At 54.9% G+C, this 27,124-nt stretch overlaps 1 protein-coding gene across 4 annotated transcripts in view; it reads right to left on the minus strand.

Annotated features, from left to right (window-relative positions):
• The window catches only part of Insr (insulin receptor), a 132,957-nt gene extending 106,076 nt beyond the window's left edge, over window positions 1-26,881 (minus strand). For all 4 annotated transcript variants that reach the window (XM_047530737.1, XM_047530736.1, XM_047530735.1 and 1 more), the window contains exons 1-2: window positions 26,268-26,881; window positions 10,949-11,500 (exon numbers count right to left, since the gene is read on the minus strand). In XM_047530737.1, the coding sequence (XP_047386693.1) occupies window positions 10,949-11,500; window positions 26,268-26,367 (652 nt within the window). In that variant the 5' untranslated portion in view covers window positions 26,368-26,881. The remainder of the gene's footprint in view (window positions 1-10,948; window positions 11,501-26,267) is intronic.
• Between the last annotated feature and the right edge of the window lie 243 nt (window positions 26,882-27,124).

Here is a 27,124-nt window from a genome sequence, read left to right on the forward strand (position 1 = left end):
GTCATGATCCTCGCGCCCATTGCGGTTCCCTGAAATCCCCACCGGAAGACACCTGTAAACATAATGTCCCCAAATCATACCAAACCCTGCACCAAAAAAATAACTTCCAAAAGCACCTTTTAAAATTGAGAGTCTGAAGAACTGGGCCGTCCTTGGGACCCCACGGGCATCCCAGGGACAACCTCCCTGGTGGAGAATGGTCTATGGCTTTCCTCCTGACACCTGTCACCACCTCATCCCTGCACAGCCCCAAATCCAAGACAGACTGCTTGCTTTTTGCTCACCCTTGAAAACTTCCTTTGCCAATAACCCAAGTAGTTCCCGCTCTTATAAAAATGATTTTTGTAGCAAACTTGTCTCCATCAAGAACAAAACATTCTATGACAATGTCCAAGCTGTGCTTTCTTTGTCCTATCCTAAAAAGGGGGCAGCCAGTGAGCACCATCATAGGGCAGAGGAGATTCTTAGATACTAAAAAGAATTGATGATGATATATAAAGGGGGTGGAGGCAGGGGCAGAGAAGAATGGAGACCTTTAGATTACCTAGTAGGAAACGAGAGGCCGGGGGGGGGGGGGGGGGGGGGGGGGCGGGGTATGAAAGATGGTGGAATGAGACAGACATTACCCTAAGTAGGTGTATGATCACACGAATGGTGTGGATCTACATCGTGCACAACCATAGAAATGAAAAGTTGCACCCCATTTGTGTACAATGCATCAAAATGCAGTCTGTAAAATTTTTTGAAAAATTTCTTAATTAAAAAAAAGAAAGAAAGGAAGGAAGGAAGGAAGGAAGGAAGGAACGAAGGAAGGAACGAAGAAAGGAAGGAATCAGTCCGTGGTCCATGGATCGGGGGCAGCAGCCAGCGCCTTCATCTTTGAAAGGGGCTTATTGCAAACAGCATTGGGGTGAAGGTGGTAGGTGTTAAATAAATCCACCAGCAAGGTAGAAGCTGGCTCTGGGTCCCAAGGACACAGGCAGATGCTGAACTGTCACCACAATCCCACTCGCTCTGGGCGCACTCCAGGAAGAGAGCTCAGCTCTGCAACAGGGAAAGCGCAGGTAGGGAAGGTGGCTGCTGGAACCTGAAACCCAGGGCTTCTCCTCCCCGGCTCGGGGACAAGGGGACCCTACTGGCCCTGGCAGGGGGCTGTCTCTGCGTTGCAGGAGATGCAGGGACACGCATGCCTATCCCCAGGCTGGGACGACGCCCCTGAGTGGCCAAACTCCTGGCCGTGGAGAACTGCAGCTGGAGATCCAGACAGAAGCATCAATCTTGTTTTAAGTAAGACTAAATTTTTCTCTAGAGATTCACACTTGGATGACAAAATTATGCAGAAGGAGGGACGTGACCACTAACCAGACGGAACAGCGGGGACTGTGCGGAGGGGCTGGGCTGGGGCTCCCGGAGGCGCCTGGCTGGGAAAGGGCTGTTTTTCCACCGGGGTCAAGAGTTTCATGGGCGTCCGCCTCCGGGGACCGCGTTTGGCAATCCGTTTGTTTTGCGTGCCTCTCTGAATCTGTGTTTTCTTTTAGAACGAAATATGTTTTTAAAAATAAAACAAAAGAAAAAGAAAGAAAAGAAAAGGAAGAAACCACTCGGAAAGTTAAACACAAGATTCTCAAGTGACCCAGCAATCCGGCTCCCGCCATGTCCCCAGGAGAATCAGAAATGGGTTCACAGAGAGAAAAGCTCCCTGCGCAACCCGCAAAGGGAGCGCAACGCGGCTGTCCAGCAGCTGGTGTGTCTGTCCCCTCCAGGCCGCAAGGCAGCAGGGCCTGACCCTGCAGGGCAACCCCCGCGGGAAAGAGGCAGGACGCACAGGATATCTGCTGGGCGGGTCCAGAGCACGCGAAGCCAGCTACCGGGTGGGGACCGATGCCAGGGTTTCTTCTGGAGGCTGTGAGAAGGTTCTGGAACTAGACAGTGGTGGCAGTTACGGAGCATTGTGAATGTACTAAGCGGCAAATCTTCTGTGTATCGCACCATAATTTTAAAATTTTTAAAGACGTCTCGAGTAGCTGGTTCAAACCTGTCTTGCTTTGCATATCTCCTGCTAGATATCCAAATTCCCTGCACATGGTGACACCTTTAACCTCCTCACTGCCTCCAAGGAAGCCTTGCCAGCCGACAGGCATTGCGAGTGCTCAATAAACCCGGCACTAAGGCTGAACACCCCATCCTTATCAGATCTTCAAATGAACCCACCCAGGAGTCCCCGGAGCTGCAGTCCAAGTGCCCGGGTTACCCTCTCTGCTGGGGACAAATCAAGAGGCAAAGAAACTTCTAGAATAAAGAAACCAAATGATCCTCTACCCACAAGCCTCCAGGCCCTTGAATTGGTGTCTTTATCACGAGGGTCCCCAGGCCTGTGCAGTAAGCAGGCTCCCTGGCTCCGCAGGCCTCCTTGGAGGAATCTCAGCCCACCTGGGCCCCAGGTCACTACTCACAGGACCCCACTCGACCAGCCATGGGACCCAAAGGGAAGCAATCTCTTTGTTCCCCACTCTTGACACTGTTTTAATGGCAAGCAAACCTGTAGGCTGGACTAGAGAGAGGGGAGAAGGGAAGGGGGAGAGAGGACGAGGGGAAAGAAAAGGAGGGGGGGTGCACCTGTGCCATCCGGTGTCCCCCATCCGGAGCCCACGTCCCCTGCCTTTGCTGAGAAGGGAATGTTCTCGCAGGCACTTGTGCGGGAGAGAAGGGCAGACCACAAGCCCTATGCACTCTGAGGTCCCTGGGACCCCCCTGAGGCACTTCAGGTGTTCGGTGACAACAGATTTTGATTCTGGCCAAGGGTCGATGGGAAACAACTGGTCAATGCATTTCATCATGTCAAAGGAAAACTCGTCAGACCAGTTACCAAGTTACCAAACAGCTGCGGGAGCGCCTTGACTCTCCCCGGCCTCTCCCTGAAGGATGGGCCACCTCACTGGGGGGGCAGCTTCTGGCTTATATCCTAAGCCCCTCCAGGAAGGGCACCTGTTAGAAAAGGAAGTCCGGCAATGGCCACAGCATGTGGCCAGCAGGACTACCCCACCATGCATCCCTGCCCACCAAGCGGCCTTCTGCCTCCCTGGCTTAATACCCTCACAGTACAGCCGCCCCCATCTGCAGGGGAAATGTTCAAGACCCCAGTGGATGCCTGAAACCAAAGATACCCCCACACCTTACCTATTTTTTCTACACACACCCCCCTCTGGTAAAATTTAAGAGATTAACAATAACTAATAATTAAATGGAAAAATGATACCATTCTGTAATAGAAGTGCTCCAAGTCTCTCAAGGTATCTTACTGTATTTCACTTTCTCACTTGAAAGAAGCACTTTATGGCTTCTCCTGGGACTCTCGGAAGTGCCAGCATCACTATTCCAGCTTTGGCTCCTTTACTACATAAAATCATGAGCACTGTGATAATAACCAGCACAGCTACAGGTGCCCAACGGGAGGGTGAGGCACACAGCACGGACACGCTGGAGAAGGGCCCCGTGGAGGACTGGCGGGGCTCCGTTACGCTACTCAGAGCAGGGTGGAGTCCAGAAAACCATGAGGGGTTTACTTCTGGGATTCTTCCGTTTAAGAGTTTCAGATTGTGGCTGACGGAGTAGCTGAAATCGCAGGAAGCAAAACTTAAGGGGAGACAACTACATTTCTTTGACTTTCTCCTCTCCTCAGAAAGGACGTGGGGTCTCAGCCAAGTGCCCAGCTTGCGCAGCTGAGCCCTTGACAAGGACAGAGATCCTGAACTCGGCCCCAGTGACCTTCGGGGTGACGTTCAGAGCAGACAGGGATGTGCCGGCCTTGGCTTCCCTTTCCCGCGGACTGTGCTCTGTCGTTGCTGTTCCACGCACCCCAACACCGTTCCTTCTCACTCACGCCTGGCGTCATTTGCCACCCAAACCAAAACGTCTTCTTGGTGACTCCCATCTGGAACAATCTCAGCTTTTATAAATGCCAATGGCAGCTCGCGGATCCTGGCGGGGAGGGGAGCTCAGAAATATACCCTAGAGCATTTGTCCTTTCCCGATACATAGAAGCTGTCATGCCCAAAATCGAAAGTTCATTTAGAAGTTCCAGTCATCTCCGTGCAGTCACGGAATGTCTGCAGCTTGGAGCTCGCTCTCCCCGTCCCCGCTGGATTTTGTACAATGTCTTTCATGAAGCAAAACAGAATGGAGATGAATGATAAGCTGGGGGTCCCTGGGGTCACAGTTCTGCTGCCTGCCTCCAGGTGAGTTCTCTCCTGTGCACGACACTCTTTCCTCCGCTCGGCAGGGACCACAGTGACGCAGGCCCAGGGAACCTGACTTATCAATATTCTGCCGTCTTATCTAGAGAACGTCATGGCTTGCGGGTGTTCTGGTTCCAAGCGTGTCCAGGACCACCGGCGGATGACTCACCTGGAGGGAGGGGGCTGGGGAACCTGCGGGCTCTGGCACACTTCCTACCCAATGGCCAGCCGCCTGTTAATGCCCCTGCCCATCGAGGGCGCCTGCAGGGCAAGGGTGGCACCCATGCTTGGCAGCGCCCTCCCTTCGAGGCCAGCAAGGGCCCGTGGTGGTGTCGGCCTGATTCTGGGTGTTGCCAACTTCCACGGGACCAGTGCACAGGCACACGCCCCAATCAAACTGTATTTATGGACACTGAAATGCGACTTCCACATAACCTTCGCTGCCACAAAATATTATTATTTAGATATTTTTCTCCCCAATCTCTTAAAAGTGTAAAAAAAACCATTCTTACGTGACATACAAAAATGGAAGCCGTTGGGCCGCATGTGGCCCATGGGCCACAGTGTGCCCATGAACCTCTGGTCAGGATCTCGGGTCACACAAGCCTGAGGGCTGAGCATTCCCGCTAGGTCTCCGGGAGTGAGTTTCTCGGTTCCCAGTCCAGCCCCAGCCACCCCCAGGGTAAACGGAAACCTGAGGGCGTGGGGATTCTGAGTGGCAGTGCCTGGAGAGCTTGTTAGCATACAGTCGGTGCTCAGCGAGCATTAGGGGCATGCGTGTCCGAAGGGGTCGCTGAAGCACTCAGAGCAGCAGGAAAGGTGATTCCGACTCTTAGGATATCAAGGCAAAGTTAAAGAGGAGGAGGAGAGAGGAGGGAGGAGGGAGGAGGGAGGAGGAGGGGAGAGGAGGGAGGAGGGAGGAGGGAGGAGGAGGGAGGAGGAGGAGAAGGGAGGAGGGAGGAGGGAGGAGGAGGGAGGAGGAGGAGAAGGAAGGAGGGAGGAGGAGGAGGAGGGAGGAGGGAAGAAGAGAAGGGAAGAGGGAGGAGGAAGAGGAAGGAGGGAGGGGGAGGAGAAAGGAGAAGGGAGGAGAGAGGAGGGAGGAGGGAGAAGGAGGAGAAGGGAGGAGGGAGGAGGAGGAGGAAGAGGAGAGGCAGTTTCTCCAGGGAGGTGCCCTCCGCCCAGATCAAGTCCCCAGCACGCCCGGCACACCTGACGCTCCTCTGGGCAGCGCCTGGCCTGACAGCCGTAAACTCAGACGGGGGGCGGGGCACCCCTCCCGCTTTCACGCCCACGTCTGCCTGTGGCATCGCTGACCGACTCCCCTGGTGCCCAGCAGGCCCGGTCTCACCCACCCCCCTGACCAGCAGGGAGCAGCTGGGGTGACTTCCCCCCTAAAAATGCCAGTGGGTTTGGCCAGAGCAGCTGGTCAGGCAAACCCTGTGGCTCCTGGTCCCTGCAAAAGGCCCAGGGTGGGGGTTTCCAGCCCATCCCAAGCTGTGCCACCTGGCAGCAGCGGGGTCTTCGCCCCCGGGGCTGTGGGGCTGGCACCCACCCCTCCTCAGCTGGTTGTGTGGTAGACGGTCCTCTCTCAGCCTCAAGACCGAACTCAGAAATGGGGCAGGGGTTCATCGGGCAGCTGGTTGGCCCAGAAAGCATGGACCCGCCCACCGTGCTCACCTGCTGGAAGTTTCCATGATATTCACGGAGTGGCAGACACGGCTAAGAGCACCTCACTTCATCTAACCCTAAACCACAGCACCAAGAAGCAAGTGCCATAATGATCCCCATTTTCCAGATGGGAAGACCAAGCTCGATCCATCTGGTGAACGGTGGATGGCAAAACAGCCTGAAGCCAGACCCGCGGACTCTGAGCACATCCACGGCCACTGAGGACTGGTTCCCAGGAGGCCAACCTTCCAGGCCTTAAGGACTTCAGTGTGGGGTGTGGCATGTTCTGGACTCTGCAGGACAGTTTCGGCTCTGTCCCAGGCACTTGGGACCCAAGTACGTTGGTCACATGGTCCCTGTTGGCCCCTGGCCTGGCAGCTCAGCCCTCAACACCGGGCTGGCCCCTCACGGGCCCCACACCCGGGGCCTGGTACACAGCCGGCCGTCCACAGGCGTGGCCCGGCTCCACTCTGCCCACTCAGGGTCCCTGGCATGTGTGCTCGCCTGGCATTTCTCCCCAGATCTGTGAGCGGGTGGTGGAGAGAGCCCCCAGCCCCTGGGCTGCTGGTGGGTTTTCCCGTTTGAACTCACTAACCTCTGAAAATTCTTCTGCTCTCTCTGCCCAGAGCAGCCTTGCTGCAGGGACAGGTGGAAGACAGGAGGGCATCACGGAGAACGGAGCCTGCATCAGAGGACAAGCCAACACCTTCGTCCCCCACGTGGACTCCTCCCCAGATGCTTCCAGAACCTGGCAAGCGTTCCAGAAAAGGAGGCGGCTGGGGCACGGGCTCTGGGTGGAGGGGAGAGGAATTGCTGGGCTGGGTTCACAGGCCGGCTTCTGTGGCCTAGGACAGGGGAATCACTTCTGAAGGCTCATTTCAGTCTGTTTTGTGTTCAAAGGCCCCACCAGATGTGAACTAAACCTTCTGAAGCCACAGTCACAGGTTAATGTAAGCATTTTACAAACCAGAGCGGCATGACCGTGTTCACAGCAGCAGGATTTGTGGGAGCTGAAATGCAGAACAAATCACAATGTCCACAAGGAGATGAACAGACAAACAAGATGGTCCGTCCCGCAGTGGAGTACTACTCAGTCATGAAAAGGAAGGAGATTCTAACATGCCAACACATGGTGCACCTTGAGCACGCTGTGCTCATGAAATACACCAGATGCACAAGGACAGATCCTGCAGATCCCTCACGGGAGCTCCCTAGAGCTGTCAGATCCACACAGGCAGAAAGCAGAATGGCGGGGGCCAGGGCTGGGAGGAGCTGGGGCGTTAGCACTTCATGGGGACAGTCCACTTGGGAAGATGAGAGAGCTCTGCAGATGGACGGCGGGGACAGTTGCGTGACAGTGTGAATGTGCCAGGAGCTGCTGAACAGGACACTAGAATTGGGTGAGATGGTGAACGTCATGTCATATATTTTACTACAAAAAAAGAAACTGAAAAATAAATATAAATAGAAGGCTGCAGCTGAGCAGACAGGGTGCCATTCCTCAGCAGGCAATCCACAGGTGGGCCCAGGTGACCCGACCCAGAAAGCCAGGTGCAAGACGGGGGCTGCTGAGGTAGGGGCCAGTTACATGCAGACACCCAGGCTTCTGGTATCAGATCGTTAGTACAGTGCGGTGGTTCCCGAAGCTCAGTCCCTGAATCACCATCCTCACTTGTGAGCTGATAAGAAATGCAGGTTCCCAGGTCTGACTCCACACCCTTGAAATCAGGTTTGGAGGCCAGCAATTTTTTCTGTGTGTGCCAAGGATTGAACCCAGGGGCACTTGACCACTGAGCCACATCCCCAGCCCTTTTTTGTATTTTATTTAGAGACAGGGTCTCCCTGAGTTGCTTAGGGCCTCACTAAGTTGCTGAGGCTGGCTTTGAACTCGATCCTCTTGCCTCAGCCTCCCAAGCTGCTGGATTACAGGCTCCACCCAGCAATTATTTTAACAAGCCCTCCAGGTGATCCCGCTGTATGCTCAGGAGCGGGGACCACTGGCCTGCTGTTTCTGACATAGGCAGATTTTCAGCTGGTATGGTAACTTGGAGAATGTAGTACCGCCTGGTCAAGTTCAAAAATGTCTGACTACTGGGACTAAAACGCTAAAATAATGAAAACCAACTCATTCCTGGACCTAAACACACACCTAGGACCAGACCATGAGTTACACAGAAATTGTGTAATTCATGACGATACCAAAGTCATTACACAACTACCTGATCACTGTGTATGTTCGCAGGGTGATCTATAAACCTGTATGATCATCTTTTTACAAAGTATCTTTATAAGTAGGCAAGCTTGCGAGGTGAACATAGAACCTGTGGCCAGATTTAAGAAGCAGCCCCACCTATCTTCTCTTGGCTCCACACCTGGGGCCAAGATGGAGGCCAGACTTCAGGATCCTAGTACACACACAGGTGTCTGTCACAGCAACAGGAGGGGCCGCACCTGCCCCACCCGGGGACAAAGCCCCCGGTGCTGGACACACAAGCCCAGTCGCCACATCAATGGGTTTTAAAAACTGCTGGGGACATCAGTGCACAGGAGACTAAACTACAGATGATTCCATTCTGGGTATTTTGATTAACATGGATACAGAAATAAAACCACAGAGGAAAGTCTTCAATTCGGCCTCAAGTTGCCTGAGCCAGGGGCATTTCAAAGCTGCACCTGAATTTGGAGAAATCAACACTGGGATAAGAATGTTCATTTTCTTTCCCCAGGCTGGCCTCTAACTCCTGGGCTCAAGCAATCCTCCTGCCTTAGCCTCCTGACTGCTGAGCCCACAGGCACACACCACCATGCCCAGGGGCTTCTTTACCCCTGACTCACCCACATTCTCAAGCCCTTTCCACAATTGCTAATACCTCTGTCCCACCCCCTCTCCTCAGCTCTCCCGCCTCCCAAGCCCCACCACCCAACCCTGTACCACAGAAGGGGTCTCTGGGGTTCCATGGGGTCCTAATGAAATTCCAAGGACTCTCCTCAGGACTCACTCTCCCTGTGTGGCTTCATTGCTTTGGGCTCAGGTGAGCTTTGGGGCTCTCTCCTCTCCCCTATCTTTTGTGATACAACCCTTAAGTCAACCACTGGCTTTCTCCCCTCAGTCTTTTGTTCACTCCTGGGAATTTTACAACATGTGAAAGAGGTCAATAAAACAATAAACACGCAGTGAATATGTGTGTGGAACTGCCTTCCTGGGTATCAAAACACCATAAAGCTAGTGCTCAGAATGGTTTCTCCCAGGTGCAAGGATAGGCAGACAGAAACAGAACCCCAGGCAAGGCCAGGGTGACGAAAGGACCTGACCAGAACAAATGTAAAGGAGGAGAGGTTATTTAGGGGCTCATGTTTCAGAGGTCTTAGCCCATAGAAGGCCAGGGCTGGAGGTGAGGCTGACATGGGGGCGAAGGTGCCTGGCAGAGGGAAGCAGCTCACACGGTGATCAGGAAGCTCCCGGTACAAATATATACCCCAAAGCCACGCCCCAATTCCCACCTGCCTCCAGTTACCACTTGGTTAATCACATCAGCGATTGAGCCACTGATTAGGGTAAGGCTATAACCCGATCACCTCTCCTCCAAACCTTCCTGCACTGTGTCCCACGTGAGCTTTTGGGGGACACCTCATCTTAACCATAACAGGCCAAGGAGTAGATTTCTGTCATAAACACCATCAAGTCCCTGGCTCATTTCGGGGAGAGAATGGACACCCCCGCCAAATCACACATGGGAACAGATCCCAAATGCTAAGGATGGAAACTTAAAAAAAAAAAAAAAAAGATAGTAATTGAAATTAAAATAGGAAATTGTGGGTGGATGTTTGTCTTATGGATAAAAAGAGGCTTCCTAGGCATGAACCACGGGAGGGGCCTGAAAGCAACCTGCCGGGGGGAGCACCCCTGGGTGTTCCCACCACTGAGCTAGAAGGTCGAAAACCCATAAAGGAGAAGCAACCTTCTCTAGGAAAGCCAAGTACAGACGAACCTTTCAGAAGCCACCGAGGAGCTAAAAGACCAAAGGACGAAGGGTAGGAAGGATGCAGACAGGACGGAAAACCCAACGATACCGGGACCGGGTTTGGCAAGGTGCAGCCCATGTCAATCACAGAAAGGCAGGGAGGGGAGAGCGCCCAGCTCCTCCCCACCGGGGCGCGGTCAGGGACGGCTCCGCCCCTTCAGGAGGTCATGTGGCAATCCCCTTGGAAAGCCTCTGCCCCAGAAAAGCCGCTTCTGGAAAGCAATCCTGAACAAGTAAACCCCAGAGAGAGCTCGAGTCTGAGAAGCGCTCGCCTCCCCCACGAGGGCTGGAAAGGCCCCAAGTGCCCAGTAACCGAGGTCAAGGAAACCGCCGCACAGAGGTCCCCTGCACACCTGCCGGGAGCAGGCACCCCACGCACTGCCATCGAGAGTCACGGAAGCAGAAAAAGAAGCAGAAATGTGCTCATCACACATTTCTTTTTCCAAATATCTATTGCGAGCAATTAGACTTCTATAATCAGATAAGAGAGAAATGCTGTTGTTGTTTTTTTTTTTAACCAAATCCGCATTCTTCCATTCCTACCCCTTTCCCAAGACAAGGAACACAGGAACATTCACTGTCTGACACAGGGGGTGGCAAAGGACAGCCACTGACAAAATCTGGCCCACTATTCATTTTTGTAAATAAAGTTTTATTGAAACACAGCCACACCCACATGTTCACACCTGCCTGCTCAGAGTTTCAGTTGCCCACAAATATTAAATGGAAAATTCCAGAAATAAACAAATGGCGAGTTTTTTGAACTGCGCACTATTCTGAGTAGGACGAGGAAATAAATCTCAAGCCAGCCTGCTCCGTTCTGCCCAGGATGTGGATCAACCCTTCGTGCAGTGTTTCCGAGCTGTATGTACTACCCTTCTGCTAGTCACCCGGCTGCCTCAAGGTTGCCGGCCGCCTATGGACGTCTCGTGGTGCTTGTGTTCAGGTAACCCCAACTTTACTTCCGAGGCAGCAGGCCGCCCCACCGCGGCTGCTGCCCAGGTCCGGCCCCATCCCGCGTACCTTTCTGGCAGTGGCTGTGCGTCCAGCAGCGCTCCACAAACTGCCCGTTGATGACGGTGGCGGGGCAGCTGGTCTTGCCCTTGGCGGTGCCCGGGCAGATGTCCCCGCATTCTTCGTTGTCGTCCTTGTTCAGCACGATGTAGTTGTCCTCCACGGAGTCCAGGATCCGCGACCAGTCGATGGTGGCCAGGTAGCAGAGCTCGTTGTTCTTCTCGATGCGCACGGAGCCCCGGGTGATGTTCATGAGGCTGTAGAGCCCCAGCTCCTTCAGGTGCACCATCTCGAAGATGACCAGCGCGTAGTTGAAGAAGAGGCGGGAGCCGCGGATGACGGTGAGGTTGGGGAACAGGTCCTTCAGGCTCTCCAGCCCGTAGACCCGGAAGAGCAGCAGGTAGTCGGTGATGACGATCAGCTTGGGGAAACTGAGGTCCCGGAAGTCCTCGGGCCTGGTTTTGAACATCAGCAGGATCTGCAGGTGTCCTTCGATGACCGAGCAGTTCTCCAGTTCGTGCAGCCTGGTGAGGTTGTTCCGGATATCCATGCCGGGACACACTGGAAGGAAACAGCGAGACAGGTGAGCGGGCGCACTGGCCACCACCGAGGACCGCGACATGAGCGGCGCTGCGCCCCGGGTGTGCCCAGGGCTGGGACCACCGGATCACCTGGTAATCGCATTTGCAACACTTTGAGGAAACCCCATGCTGTTTCCCATGGTGACTGCACCAATCTACATTCCCATGACTGCGTTTGAGTTCCCTTTCTTCATATTCTTGCCACCATTTGCTATTTCTTGTTTTCAATGGTAGCCATCAACCTACATGTCCATCAACAGATGAATGGATAAAAGAAATGTGATAAACACATAGAAGGGAATACTATTCAGCCACAAAAAAGGATGACTTCCTATCATTTGTGACAAGATGGATGGACCCAGAGGACACTGTTAAAATGAAATAAGCCAGGCACAGAGGAGACAGTTACCATAAAACCTTCACTTACATGTAGAGGCTAAAAAATCTATCCTCACAGAAGCAGAGAACAGAATAGTGGTTGCCAGAGGCTGTGGGCGTGGCCAGGCGACCAGGAGGTAGGAAGAGGCCAGTCAATGGGCACAAAGTCAGAAGCAGACAGGAGAAAGGAGTCCCAGTGACCTGCTGCATAGCCACTTCCACAGAGAACAACAAGGGCTGGTGTGTTCCAGAAGAGCAGGAAGGTCCCAGCGCTCTCACCCCAAGAAATGATCCACGTGGGGAGCGACAGAAATGTGCTCACCCAGATGTCATCCCTGCACCTGTGTATCGACCCGTCCCACTCTCCCCGTAAATAGGTGCCATCAAGATAATGTGTACACAGCAACTTCAAGGTGAAGAACTGGAACGTGCCAGCTTCACGGGCACCTGACTCAGGCCCTGCACTCCAGACTCCATCCACCCCGGCCTGGACGAGGCTTTCCCTGATTGGCGCCCGGACCTGAGCTGGGGCCTTCAAAAGGCAGAGGGAACTCCTCGGGCAGCCCTGTCAGAGCCTCCACAACAGGCCTCCAGGACTGTACCATGGCAGGTGCGGGGGGGCTGGGCCAGGAGGCAAGACAACAGGCCTCCAGGACTGTACCATGGCAGGTGGGGGGGGAGGACCGGCGGTGGGTAGATCCAGGAAATGCCCATGGGGACTCAGGTGCCCACCGCAGAACGGGCAAGGAAAGCGGCATCTGTTTGTTTTGTCAGGTTTCCCGCCTCCCCAGCTGACTCTGCTTCCTGGCCGGCCCTCCTGGCCAGCAATCAAGGCCTAATTACCTTTAACCTGGGTGGGGCAAAAGCGCCCCAGGAACACTCTGCGTGCTCACTCTCCTGAAGGTGGTGCCTCCTGGCTCCCACACCCTCCATGGCTCCCCATGACCCTGCCCGTCCCTCTCGCAACCCTCAAGACTCCACCCCTCTAGCCCCAGCCACACCAAACAACCCACCACACTCACACAACCCCAAGGTCCCTTCTGGACGTGACTCTAGACAAGGAATCAGTGCAATAACACAGGAAAAGAGATCAAGCAGTGCCTGCACACAGGAGGTGCTCAGTTCACTTCCACTGTGTCGTGGTGGTGTATCCCTCAAAAAGAGCAACCGTCATCTCTGGACTAGTCTCTCCTTTGTCGGGCAAAGTCCCTTGTCCCTGAGCTCTGTTTCCAAATCCAGCCCCTCATCCTTCAAGATTCAGTTCAAATGCACCTCCTCCAGGCAGCCTTCCCTGATTTCCTTTCCTCTGACTACCTACTTGGGTCTGTCCCTTCTCCTGTCCCTTCCATGTGGTGGGCATTTGTCACACACAGGCAGCATCTCCCTGCCCACACACAACACACACAGGGCACACTCACGGCACACAGACCACGCTCAACACAGCCCCCACACCTGGGATGACAGCTCAGCTGCCAACCCTGCTTGCTTTTTTCCTGGACACCGAGCCAAACGGACTGTTCCAAAAAAAAGCAGCAAATCCTCTTACAAATCCACCCTGAGAACAACCCACAAAAGAAGGACAAGTTCGAAAGACATCGCAACAGCCAACGCCTGGGGAAAAGGAAGCCGTGTTCTTGGACCACATTCCGGGGAGAACGGGCTGAGCTAAATTAAGGGGAAACACCACCCTCACACACGGGGCCCTCAGAGAGAAAGTCGGGGCCCCCAGTGACCAGGGCTCCCTGCTCAGCTCTGAACGGAGCGGCCCGCAGAGGCCAAAGCTGAGAGGCCGCCTCCAGGGTATGAGAGGCCAGTTCCAGCCCCACATGGTCATGCCACCCAGGCAGGTCCGAGGCTCCCGGCCACTGTCACCTCAATAGCGTCACACACAGAGAACTGACAGGCATTGCCCAAGGAGCCCCGTCCCCACCCTGCAGGAGCGCCACACTGCAAAGCAAGGACACGCCACCCTTGCCGAATGCAGCGATTAAACTTGAATGTCACGTAAGGAATAGTTTTTTTTAGGATAAGTGTACCCCAGGCAATGTTTGGGATAGACATGACCTTATAAATCATCATACGTTCCTAACGGGTCTCCTGCCTTCCAGAGTCCCATCTCTGGGCTGCTCAAACCTGAACTTCACACTCTGTCTTTCATTACTGTGGATGCAAAGATTTGTCCCCATTCAATCAGGAAGAACCAAAGTCACACATGAACTCAAATTCAAAGATTAACCGGCCACGAGACTTCAGGAATATGGAAACAACCACGTGAGAGGCTGCTTTGTCCCCACCAGGGCAGAGGCCACCAAAAGAGACAATACCAAGGGCTCGGGAGGACGCAGGGAAGTCGAACCCCACGCTACCAGTGGGGGTGGCAGACGGTGCAGGCGCTTTGGAGAACGGGCTGGCAGGTCCTCAGAATAGGAAACCAAGAAAGGACAGATCAGCAGGCCCAGCCCTCGAGAGATGGGAACACGCGTCCACACGGAAACTCCCGGGCAGAGACTCCCAGGGGCAAGCGGACGAACAGATGTGGTCGTCCACGCAGGAAGGTCACTCCGCCAGAAAAAGGAACGAAGTTCTGACTGCGTGGCACAAGGCGAACCTCGACACACGAAGAGCCAGACACGCAGGGACACACAGCGCCCGATTCCGTCTGCGTGGGACGTCCAGAGTCATGGGCTGTGGGGAATCGGAGCCGGACGCGGGGATTCTCTGGGGGACCATGAAATGTCCTAAACCGTCTGCAGTGACTGGGTGACCGCAGCCCCGCCCGAGGGCACACTGGGCACCGAGGGCGAGCTTCCCGGGAGGCTGCGGGCCTGGGCTGTAGCTCACCAACACTGTCATGCGCGAGGATCAAGCGGCCATAATTGCAGGGGACAATGAAGAACTGCTTTGCTCTTTTAATCTCTTCTGAATCTAACTCTTAACTCATTAGAGCCTGATGTGCCCTGAGCAGCCAAAGACAATGGAGCAATTTACAGCTGGAAAGAAATACCCGCAGGAGGCCAGCCACACCAGCCCAGTGGAGGGGCTCCTGCTGCCTCTGGTGGGAACCCGGCCCTGCTTCCATGCTCAGTGGGATCCAGGGCCGCCCGGGGTGGCTGCAGCCCGGGGAGCAGGAGGCAGGAGGCTCCGAGCAGCAAGCTAACCTGTCCTAGCGGACGCACACGTCCTCACAGCACCTGGACCAGAGGCGGTGCCCACGGCAGGCCCCGGCGTGGGGGGCTCGCCAGCCGAGAGGAGCAGGCCAGCCGAGGACCACAGGCCCCCTTCCACATCCAGCCGGTCCTGTGGCGAAGGCAGCAGCTGTGCCTGAAACCGCCGGGCCAGTGTCACCAGCTCCATTCCTTCCAACACGTACCTCGGGAAGAGGCAAGTGGACGTGACGGAGCGGGAAACGTAGGAAGTCATTTTCAGGCCACAAAAACCTGGAAAAATCTGTCAGAGAGAATCACCTCCGTTCCTTCCTTCAGTCAACATTCCTGAGCACTTGGACCACGCCAGACGCTGCGGATCCTGGAAGCCCGGCCACCCCTCTGTGTCCATGAGGACGTGGTCCCAGGACTCCCAGGGGACACCAAGGCCCACTCAAGGACTCTCTGTGATGAGCCAAAGACCACGACCACCCTCCCACGGACTTTAAATCACCTCGGAATGACGCAAATGCCACGTGAAAGGTCGTCACGCTACATTGTTTAGGGGACAGTGACAGAGATAAAAGTTCACCCAGTTTCCATAAAGACACGTTTTTGCTTTTTTTTGTTTTTCTAATATTTCTAGTCCATGGATGGTTGAATCTGCAGATGTGAAACCTGAGATACTGTTGCCAACTGCAGCAGGAACAGCACCCAGGCTGTCCCTGAGGGTACCGCCTGGCCGTTACTAAGGAACCACCCAATCCACCTAAAATGGAACCAAGCCTGGTATGGCCCAGGTAGTCCAGTCACTAGGGAGGCCAAGGCAGGAGGATGGCCTGAGCCCAGGAGTTAGGGACCAGCTTGGGCAACAGAGCGAGACCTCATCCCTTAAAGACATACATGACCAAGAAGGAAACCATCCAGAGCAGCTTCAGGGGCTAGAGGAGAATGAAGCAAGCCCCTAGACTCAGTCTGGGACAATCCAGGAAGGCTTCCTGGAGGCGGTACCACCAGGACTACAACAGTAGCACAGAGTCCAATAAGAATCATCCACACCTGTCACTTTAAGGTCAAAGGCGCTGATAAGCTATAGCTTTTCAATGTGGGTGACCAGGGAGGTGCAAGTCACGTAGGAAATTTTCTTTATAAAGGTCTAGAGATTGGGCTGGAGATGTAGCTCAGCAGTAGAGCCCTGGCCTAGCAGGGTGAGGCCCTGGATTCAATCCCCAGCACCACAAAAAGAAAAAAAAAAAAAAGATAAGAGAAAATGGTATGTCTTTTATTTAACCTAATTTGAACCTGTAATCCACCCTAAAACGTGATCACTGAGCTCATCCGCGGGACTTTTTCCACACTTCGCCTTTGGGAGCCCACCGCAACTCAGAGACGCCATCGGCATGGACTAGTCTATACAGGACATCACTGAAGACGGAGACGGTTTAGAAAATGTAGATTCACACGCCCAAGTTGTTCCACACACACTCCAGAGTTTTCTAGTAAAAATCAAGTGCTGATTTTTTATATTTACATGAATCAAAGTTACATAAATGTCTATGCCCACATTTAAAAACATTAACATTAAGTAAAACTAAAACTTCAGGCTCACGGGCCACAACTCAAGTGCTTCAGCTCAAGTGCTCAGGAGCTGAGGGCCCCGTGCTGCCCAGACCCATCGCAGCAGAATGTTCCAGTGGACAGCGCCGTCCTGAACTCCGGAATCTGAGGATCTTCCAGGAGGCAGGCTGCGTCAGAGCTGTCTTGGAAAGCGTCTCCTCTTCCCTGATTTTTCTCTCCACCATGAAAATAGCAAAGGGGACATGTTGGAGGGGCAGCTGGGAAGGACACACCCAGCGCTAACCCAGAGCCTTTCTGCTGCTGCCTCCGTCACCAACGTCCCCGTTCCTTGGTCACAGCATTCTTCAAGTGCTCCCTAGTGACCCATTCTGGGCCCACACGGTCCTTTCTGCATTCTTTCCAGTCTTAAAACAGCTTTCTCCTAAACTCAGGGGGGTCCTGCCCCCACGAGTCTTGGACTCAGGTGCGGGATCGCCAGCCACGCCAACCTCAGGGCACACTAGAAACCCTACAGAGGTGGCCCCTCGCCCCACCTCGGCCCCCTGCCAGCTGTGTGAGGCTGAGCTAACCCTCTACCTCTCTGTGTGCCTCGGTTTCCTCACCTGTAAGCAGCAAAAGCCAAGAAGGGTGGGTGAGAATGGGGATCTGGTGGCGCGTGCCTGTCTGTTGTCCAGCCTGAACCAGTGGAACCAATTCCCAGATGCGGCACCTTCGGCAGCCGGAGCCCAGACACAAGGAGTGTCAGAGACCTTACGATCCTCTACCTGCTCTGAAGGTTGGCTTCTGCAAAGGAGAAGCGTCAGGCCGAAGCAGGCAGCCGCCTCCAGAGACTGGACTCTGACACAGGCCCTGCAGCCGGCAAGACAGCCGGGCAGATCCATCTCGGCATTCATTCAACAGACCTTGGCTGGACATCCCAGTGTGCTGGGCTTCACACTGGGCACAGGGGGCCCTGCAAGGAAACACGGCTGCAGCTAAGCAGGAGTGGAGGGGAGAAGCCTAAGAACCCCTGACACACTGCCATCAGAGCTAAAAGACAAGTAGCACCACAGGGAACTGCACAACCAGATGCCCCAGAGCCCAAGTGAGAATCTCAGATTTGTCATTTGGCAGCTGTGTGACACGGGGTGAATGACTTAACCTTTCTGGGCGTCACCTTTCCTGGAACTGGCAAGTGGAGAAGCAGGTGCACAGGAGGTGAAAGAGAAAAGAACTGGGTAAATATCATGGTAAATGTCACAGGGAAGCCCGCCTTTGGGGCCTCCAGAGACCTAGGCACACTGTGTGGGGTTGAAGGGTGCGAGATGAAACCCCGGGGACAGGGGGCAGGAACTTTATAAGTGCAGATTCTTCTGGACCCCTGGATGGGTTCAGAGGAGCAATATGAATAGTTCGACCCAGAACTAACCATAACACTGAAAGCCAGCAACAACATAGCTGTCCATCAAGAGGGGATTGGTTAAATCAACTGTGGTCATCTGCCTGATGCAGTGGTTCTCAAACAGGGGGCCCTGGGCCAGCAGCAGCAGCTGGGAACCATTAGAAAAGCAGGTTCTTGTGTCCCTTCCTCCCCCACCCAGCTGGAAACCCAGGAAGAGGGGCCCAGGAATCTGCATTTTACCAGAAACATCCAGGTGATCCTGACACACGGTTAGGTCTCAGCTGCAGTGAAATAACACAGGTGTCGACCAACTCTTTATAGGAGTCAGAGGATGTTTTCGCTTCCATGGGTGACAGATGCGATCTTAGTCACAGCTACCGAATTCTCCCTTTATAGCCACCATGTATAAACAAGTGACCGAAGCTGTGCTCCAATAAAACCATATTTAGAGACATTACAGACCAGGGTACAGCTCAGTGGTAGAGCACTTGCCTAACGTGCGTGAGACTCCCAGCAGCCCCCAAAGAGGGAGAGAGATCACAATTCAAATTACATATATTTAAAAAAAAAAAAAAAATTACATATATTTCCCATGGACTATGAAATAGAAATTTGAGATTTTGTTCAACCATTTAAAAACGGTTTTGACGCCATTCTTATGGTGGAGGCCACATGCAAACAAGATCTGGCCCACGGGCCACAGACATGATGGGCTGCCCTATGAAGAAACCAGGAGCCTGGCTTGATGGCACACACAGGTAATCCCAGCTACTCGGGAGGCTGAGGCAGGAGGATCGTGAGTTGGAGGCCGGCCTCAGCAACTTGGCAAGACCCTGTCTCAAAATGAAAACTAAAAATTAAATTTTAAAACAGAAACAAGGAAGCTGCCCCACGGGTGATATGGAAAGACCCCAGGACGTGTCGTTAAGAGCAAAGCACAAGCAGGTGGCGGGCTGTGTGAGACGGTGTCACTTCCATGGAAAGGCAGAGACATCCTGGCCTGAACACACAGCCGCTCTTCTCTAGGAAAGTCAGCGCGTGCTCACCCACAGGAGGAGGGGAAGGAAGACCGTAACTCCAGCGGCCTGCCAGCCGGGTCGTGTGGTTCTGGGACCAGCCCGGACGATCAAGCAGCGAGTGAGCTGGATGGAGCGTGGTTGGAGCAGCCCGTGCTGAGCGTACCCAGGGCCCCGGCTGCCTCGGGAAAGCCACAGAGCACTTTAAATGAAGGCAGAGGGCGCGAAAAGGAGCAGCCCAGACAGGGACCCTGAGCAGAGAGACCTCAGAAGAACCAACTCTGCGGACACCTCGTCCTTGGACCTCCAGCCTCCGGCGCCGGGAGCAGATCTGTTAAGATCTGTTACAGGAACCACCCAGCCTGGGGCACTTTGCCACGGCAGCTGAAGCTCGAATCCCAGCTCTGCCTCAGCCTTGCTGTGTGACCATGAGCAAAATATGTCCTTCGCTGAGCCTCTGTTTCTTTCCTCTCCTAGAAAGTGTGGGTGGACCGAGCCCAGATGAAGGGGTTCCCCTGAGTGGAGTGGAAGGGCCCTCTCCCACTGCGCAGGGGCCAGGCAGGTTCCCCTGGGAAGGAGAACGGGCAGTCGAAGGCAGAAGGCGGAAAAGAAAAGAGTCAGCCTTGACTGAGAGGTGAAAGAGGGCTGGACGGACCTGCACCTCCAGCATCGCCTTCTGGAAAGTTCTCACCGCGGCAGCACTCATAGAGGATGTACCGACGGGGACCTTCGAACACACCAAGGAGGAAGTGGCGGCGGGCGACATGGAAGAAGGAAGCCCTGGGCCCAAGGCCAGCAGCACTCTCAGAATCCCTCTCCCCGGGGGGCACAGGCGCCCACCCGAAACACGCACAAGGCGCGGGATGTCAGAAGGCCAGAGGAGACCCACACATTCCGTGGATCTTGCATCGACCAGGAAAGATGGACTCTGAAAAGCGGATTCCACCACGTGAACACAAGAGGCCCCATCGTGAAGTCAGGACGGCCGGGCACGGTGGCACACACCCGTGGTCCCAGCCGCTAGGAGACTGAGGCAGGAGGATTGCACGTTTGAGGCCAGCCTCAGCAACTTAATGGGGCTCTAATCAACTTAGGGAGACCCTGCTTCAAAATAAAAAATAAAAAGGGCTGGGGATGTAGCTCAGTGGTTCAGCAACCCGGGGTTCAATCCCCAGGGTCATAAAAGAAGTTGGAGCAGCCGTGGCGTGAGAGGTGGGCTCCGCTGCAAACCGCTGGGCAAGGAGGGGCAGTAAATACCCTGAGGGGCAGCAGCATACAGTGCAAAATAGATCCCTGAGAAGAATTTATTGGAAGAAGAGAAAACAGGCTCAGAGAGGGATGTGGGTTATATAAGGTCACACAGCAAAGATGAGGCAGAGCTTGGACGTGAGCTCAGTTGTTAGTATGCTTGGGCTGCCATTCCGCACTCGGAGCATGATTCTCTTATCCAGAGTCCATGTGTTGCTGGGACCATCCCCCACCGGCAGACAATGGGGACTCCGCTAAGTCAAGCCTACACCAGAGCAGAAGACCAGAGAGACAGCCAAGCCAGCAGGGAGGAAAGAGACCTCAGGCCCAGTTCTGTGAGGAAGAAGCAGGTGTCCTCGAGCAAAACAGGGAAGAAGCCCCTTTGCACACAGGAAGTGCATGAGGAAATTCACAGGCACCAAGAACGGGGAATGGCAGCCTCTTGAGCTGAGGAAGCCACTCCAGGGCCTGGGGAAGGGACACAGCCGGCAGATACGGCAGGATCAGAGTAGGAAAGGAGAGCACACTGCACTCACGGAGCACCCAGGGAAGCGCGGGCGGTCCGGGGAGAGAGGCCGTACCAGAGGTGCCTGCCGGAGAGGTCCAGGACCGAGACAGGCAACAGGCAGCACGGAGGCAATGCCCCCGAGTGAAGGTAAAGCCACCTGGAAACGCCCCTCTCCTGGTCCTCGGGAAGGATACAAAGGGTGCGTGCCTGGGGACAGGGGGATACCAGAAGTCACAGAAAAGCAGTCAGAACGGAGGATTCCCTACTCCCTCTGTCCAGGACCATGACCACCGCACACTTGACCACCACAGCGTCTGGTGGTCGCTGTTTTCCACGTTTCCACAAAGGCGACGGACAGAAAAGAGAATCTCCCGGGGCTGCCCTGCTACTGCCGTCCTGTGAACCTGAGGACACTCCGTTCACCAAAGGAATTCAAAGGAAAAGCCAGGTTTGAAATTAAAAGTCCACCGTCACAAGTTCACTGCGACTCCTGCTGGGACTTCAAGCCAGCCTGCACTTGACCTCACAGGACAGCAGATCGTGACGTCCCAAAAGCCCCTTTGGCACTCGTGGGCACCGGGGTTGGACATTATTTATTTATTTACTTTTTAGGGTGCTGAGGACTGAACCCAGGGCAAGTGCTCTGACCCCTAAGGTACACCCCTAGGCTTTTTAAATTTTATTTTGAGAAAGCATCTTGCTAAGTTGCTGAGGCTGGTCTCCAACTTGCGCTCCTCCTGCCTCTGCCACCCGAGTCGCTGGGGTGACAGGCGTGTGTGACACGGCACCAGGAAGAGCGGGACCTCCTCCAGGCAACACAGCAGGGATTCTGTGCCGTCTTGTGAACTCTCCAAAAGGTAAGCAAGAACCTGCACACAGATGGAAACCCAGCAGAAAGGGCCTCTGGGTTCTGGAGGATTCTAAATGGGAAACCGCAAGCTTGAATGCACAAATTCTAAACCACATTGGTAAAAAACCACCTGCGGCAGAGTCTCCTTATTGGCAGTGGTTCTGTTCTATGGCTCACCCCAGGGGCACTGGATCAGCAAATACTGAGCCATTTTCCTGGGGGAAATACCAGGTGAGATTCCTCTGACCTGCTGCCCAAAATGTCTTCAACAGATCAATGCCTAACTTTGCTTTGTGGATGTTTCTGCTGAAAGACACTTTATTTCATGTATATATCAAGCTCACAGCCAGCAGCACAAGCTCTTGTGTCTGAATGAAACTTTTTTGGGGGGAAGAGGGGGCGGGGGTACCAGGCATTGAACCCAGGGGCACTTAACCACTGACCATATCTCCAGCCCATTTTATTTTTTTATTTTGAAACAGGGTCTTGCTAAGTTGCTTAGGGCCTTGCTAAGTTGCTGAGGTTGGCTTTGAACTTGTGATCCTCCCGCCTCAGCCTCCTGAGCACTGAGATTACAGGCGTGTGCCACGGCGCCTGACTTACAAGAAACTTCTTTGACAACATATCTCCTACTTGAGGTTGCTGCCCCAGGGACACATGAGGGACTTTAGCACTGTGGCTGGGGGTCATTTTAAACACCAGATCGTCAACAAAAAGCACAAAAATGCTAAACCCGTGACTCCAAAAAGAATAGGAGGCTTATGCATATCCACAGCACAAGCCCTGAAAGAAAGCCGAGGATCACCTCATTCATCCTCGAATTCAAGATTCAAGATTCTTAAACGACCCCTGGGCAGTAGAGAGGCTATTCTGTGTCTTGGTTGCAGGAGGGACCACACACCTCCACAAATGCACAAAGGCGTGCCCCAAAGTCAGTGTGCTGTATGAGAATTTAAAACTAAATATTTTCGAAGGTTAAAAGGATACACATGAAGCCCATTTACCTGCCGGGTCAGGAAGGGATGGTTTGCGGGAGCAGGAGTTGAAGGGGGGCCTTTGTTCTTCACTCTGTACTTTATGTGTGTGTGTGTTATACACACTTATCTAGACAGATAAGGTGAGATGCACTTCTGGTTGTTAGTTTAATTAACAAAAAACATAATATGATCCAATTGCAAACCTGAACGACCTCTGGATGTGCACTTCATAGAAATGAAACAGGAGGGCTTGGGAGAAAAAGCTCACAGCATCCCTCACTTCCCTCTAGAGCAAACGCCAATGACACAGATCCTCATTCCATGCCAACACGGCTGTTTAGATCCATAAACCCCAGGATGGCACACAGTTCTATGGGGTGTGGGGGGCGGTCCCCAACCCTGAACTGTTTGCCCAGCCAGGTAGATAACATGCATTTATCTAACCTGGCGAGCATGGTAAAGAGAAAGTTGTCACATTCCTGGGCACTGTCAGCTGATTTGTTCGGGTGCTACCAGGGACCACACTAGTTATTGATCAACTGTCCAGATCAACTCTGGAGAAGTGTGGTTCAGTGACAGAGCACTTGCCTGGCACGCAGGAAGCCTGGGGTTTCATCCTCGGCACTGCAAAAACACTAAGAATGTTTTAAAGCATTTTAAGAAGTTTGGTCCAGACTACGGATCAGCACCCTTTCAGGGAAGAGCCTATGTGTAAATGTGTTGTTGTTGTTGTTGAAACTATTTAACTCTGCCATTAGGGCACAAAGCGGCCCTCGATGAGAAATAAACAAGCTTGGGCCCGTGCCCACAAAACTGTGTGCAGACAGGCGGTAGGACTCCTGTTCTAGGAGTCGGACTAGATGTCAAATCCATTGACAGGAGGCTGTGAAGACAGTCTGGCTCTCTAGGAAGAGCCGTGGGCACCCGCCTGGGCAGGAGGGAACAGAGAGAAGGGAAAGCCAGGCACTAGGCGGAGACACAGGAGGCGCAGAGCAGTGTCAAACCCCAGGGTTAGCTGAGGTCAAGATGGAGGAGGTGGGACTGGGAGGTCAGAGACCATGCCAGACACGGTGGCTGAAAGGTGAGACAGCAAGAGCGTCCAGGGCCTGCTAGGGGAGGGTGAGGGGAAGGCCAGAGGGCAGGGGTGGGCACCATGACCCAGGGTGCTGAGCACTGATAGGCAGGCTGTGGGTGAATGAAGATTACTGAACAAAGAGGGAAGAGCCAGGGTCCGTGGGCGTGTCTGCAGACAGCTGGCCACATCCTTCCTTGCCATGCCTGGGGAAGGGGGCCCCCGACCCTAAGGTGGGAGGAGACTGGGAGGCTGCTCCACACGCTACAGTGCCCAGGACGGGCCCCTACCACCGAGAGCCGACCAACCCCAAATGCTGAGGTTGAGAAGACCGCTTGAAGCAGATGAGAATGGAAGTCAATGGAGTGGGGTGGGGTGGGTCCCCGGGGGCTCCCCCCAAAGATCTCCCTGAATGAGAGGCAAGAAGCCAGCATCAGGAATGACGGACTGCCAGGAGATCTGCATCGCAGGGAGGAGGTCCAGGAGGAGCCCGAAATGGAGAAGGACACCAGCCCTCAGTCCAGGGCAACAAGGAAGAGCCAGCAGGAGCCCAGGACGGCTCCAAAAGCCTTCCTTCGGAGTCGCGCCGGTTTCCCTCCACACTCCACTGTATTGGTTGGCAGTGCAGATTAATGATCTGGAAAGTTCCTTGCCCCTCCCCAAGCCTCTGAGAGGCATCACATCTCATTTATTTGATAGGATTTTGTTAACCATTAAACCCCAAAGCAGGGGCGGGGAGGCTCAGATCCAAAAGAGGGACTGTTTGCTGAGAAGCCAAGGCTCCGGAGCCAGATGGGGGGATTCCGAGCTGGCTGGAGGCCTCAGGGAGTTTCTTTCCCTGCCTGTGAACAGGCGAGACTCACCCCACCTCCAGGGTGGTGCTGAGGAACCGCTGGGACAATAATCGCACAGTGCATACATCTTCCACAGGATAAGGTGCTTCCTAAATGACAAATATGCCACAGAGACCCAGATGGTGCCACCCCCAGTGGCCCATTCACAGGTCTTTACTGCACACCTACTAAGCCCCAAGCACTGCTCTAGAAATGCAGTGCCAAACCAATCAACCCAGGCCCCTGTCCTGGGGGAAATGGTACATATGCAAAGAAACGGCACATGCACTTACTGATCCCTGAAAGCCCAGGCACGGACCCACAATTACTACAGCACAAGGAACAGAAGAGCAGGGAACCACACCTACACAGGCAAGGGCGCACACCCGGGAAGCTTGGCATACCTCTAACAAGTCAGCTTGCACTATCTTAACAAGAACCCAAACCAACTGCCGCCCTTCACTGAGCACCTACTGCATACCAGACCCTTGGGGCTTATAGACATTGTGCAATCAGCACAGCCGCTCAGTCACCGGGGTTGGTCAACTCCACAGTCACTGCTGTCTCATGTAACTCATTCTCCGTCAGTGAATTTTAGGAGCCTCAATTCCCTCCCTGACCCCTTCCTCTCCATGATGAAATTCCTTTTATGAGGAAATCTGAAGCAGTAACTCAGCAGATATTTTTTAAGAGGACTTCAGACCCCAGGGTGGGAAACCCTAGCTATATTCTCTTACATGATTCTTCAATTTTTGTACCAAAACCAGAAAGGCACCTGCTACCAAGCCCCCAGAGGACATGGGGATTGGGGTTTCCCTCTGTCCCCACACTGGGACATCCAGGAGAGACACCAGAGAATGCCAGAGCTAGAGATTCACTCAAGGTCAAGGACCCCTTCAGCAAGGACAAGCTGAGGGGTAGGAGTGGATCTGGGTGTCCAAAGACAAGGGAGAGAGTAGTCCACAGCCTAGTGGGACAGACACAGGTTCAAGTCCTCCCTCTCGGGGAATTATGTACCCAGCCTGAGCCCCGATTTACCGCTCCCTGAATGGGTGCACAACAGTATCAGGCTCCAGGGGCCACCCAGGGTCCAGAGAGATAAGACTAAGCAGCCCAGTGGCATAGGGTGATACTAATTATAATAATCTTGATGAAAAACCGCCGCTACTGCTACTATAACTGCTGCTGCCAAAGGTTTAGAGTTCGCCTCTGAACATCTGGAAGCAGAAGTGTAAACACGGGTGGCCCCGGATCTACAGCCAAGGAGCCAGGGCAGTGGGTTTCTAAAATTCCCCACCAAAAGCCTGAGCGTCACCCACCAGGGGGGCCCCCTGCGCTTTGGCTCCAAACCATATGGGCTTGCTAGGGCGCTTGGCTGTCCCAAGCTGTCCCGACACAGTGACCCCACTTTCCAGAGACGACCCAGAGAGGACGCGTGTCACCTCCCCGGGGCAAGCTGGGCTCGCGAGGGGCCAGACACAGTTCGGAGGCGCGCTCCGGAGAGGCGCCGGCGGCAGGGCGGGCACTGGGGCAAGGTTCCTCAGGCCCGGGTCGGGCACGCGGGGCACGGAGCCGCGAGCACAGCGGGCAAAAGCCAAGGTCAGCAGCCTCCCGCCCCCTGCGAGGCCCCAGCGACGGTCCCCGCCACCGTCCCCCCCCCCTCCCCGGAGAGGGTTCTCAGTCCCTAGCGGAGGCTCTATTTGGGTCGGGGGTCCCCCTCCCCACCGCGGTGCCCCCAGCCCACTTCCACACCCGAGACTCACCCTCTCCCGGGAACAGGTGGCCCGCGGCGCCCACCAGCAACGCGGCCACGGCCACCAGCAGCGGCGCGGCCGCCGCCCCCCGCCGGCCCCCGGCGCCCATGGCTGCGGGAGCGCGGGGTCTCGGCGGATCAGAGCGCGCGGAGCCGGGCCGCGGGGGTCATGCTCCGAGGCGGCTATCGGAGAGGCGCTGGAGGCTACGCGTCCTTCTCTTCCACGCGGGTGACTTGTTGGCCGCAGCCCCCACGCGACAGGGCCCTTGAGACAGCCCCGGGGCGTGCGCGCGGCTTCGGCCGCTACAAAAGCGGTGGCGCGGCAGGGAGGAGGCGGTCCCGACCCCCCGGCCACGGCGACTCGGGCCCGGTCCCTCGATCTCAAGGCCCAGAAGCTCCTCGTTGCGCCCCGGCCTCGCGGATCTCCGCTCCGCGCGCTCTGGACCGCGATCTGCGGACGCCTGGACAGAGGGACGCGCGGACAGAGGGGCGCGCGGACAGGCGGGCGGGCACCTGGGCTGGCGGGTGGCGGGCGGCGGGCGGGCGGCGGGAGCAAGGGCTGCTGGAGCCCGTAAACAACGCGGCCCGTCAGCTGGGCCCCGTTTGGACCGCGGGAAAAGGCGGCGCGGAATGTGTCTGGGAAGGGACTGGGCGCCCGGGAGAGGCCCCGGGGAGGGGGAGGGAAGACCGGCGAAGGGAGGCGAGGCCTGGCTCCGCCCCGCCCCATCTGTCCTCCTCCCGGTGCCGGGCCCCGCGCCCCGCCCAGGGGGCGCCCCAGATCGCCGCTCGGCCCGAGCGCCCCAAACAGCCCCAATTCTTCAATATCAGACCCTGGGGTCTCCCCAGATGCCCGACACAACCAAATGG

The sequence above is a fragment of the Sciurus carolinensis genome, chromosome 17 (genome assembly GCF_902686445.1).
Source record: "Sciurus carolinensis chromosome 17, mSciCar1.2, whole genome shotgun sequence".
NCBI classification, from domain to species: domain Eukaryota; kingdom Metazoa; phylum Chordata; class Mammalia; order Rodentia; family Sciuridae; genus Sciurus; species Sciurus carolinensis.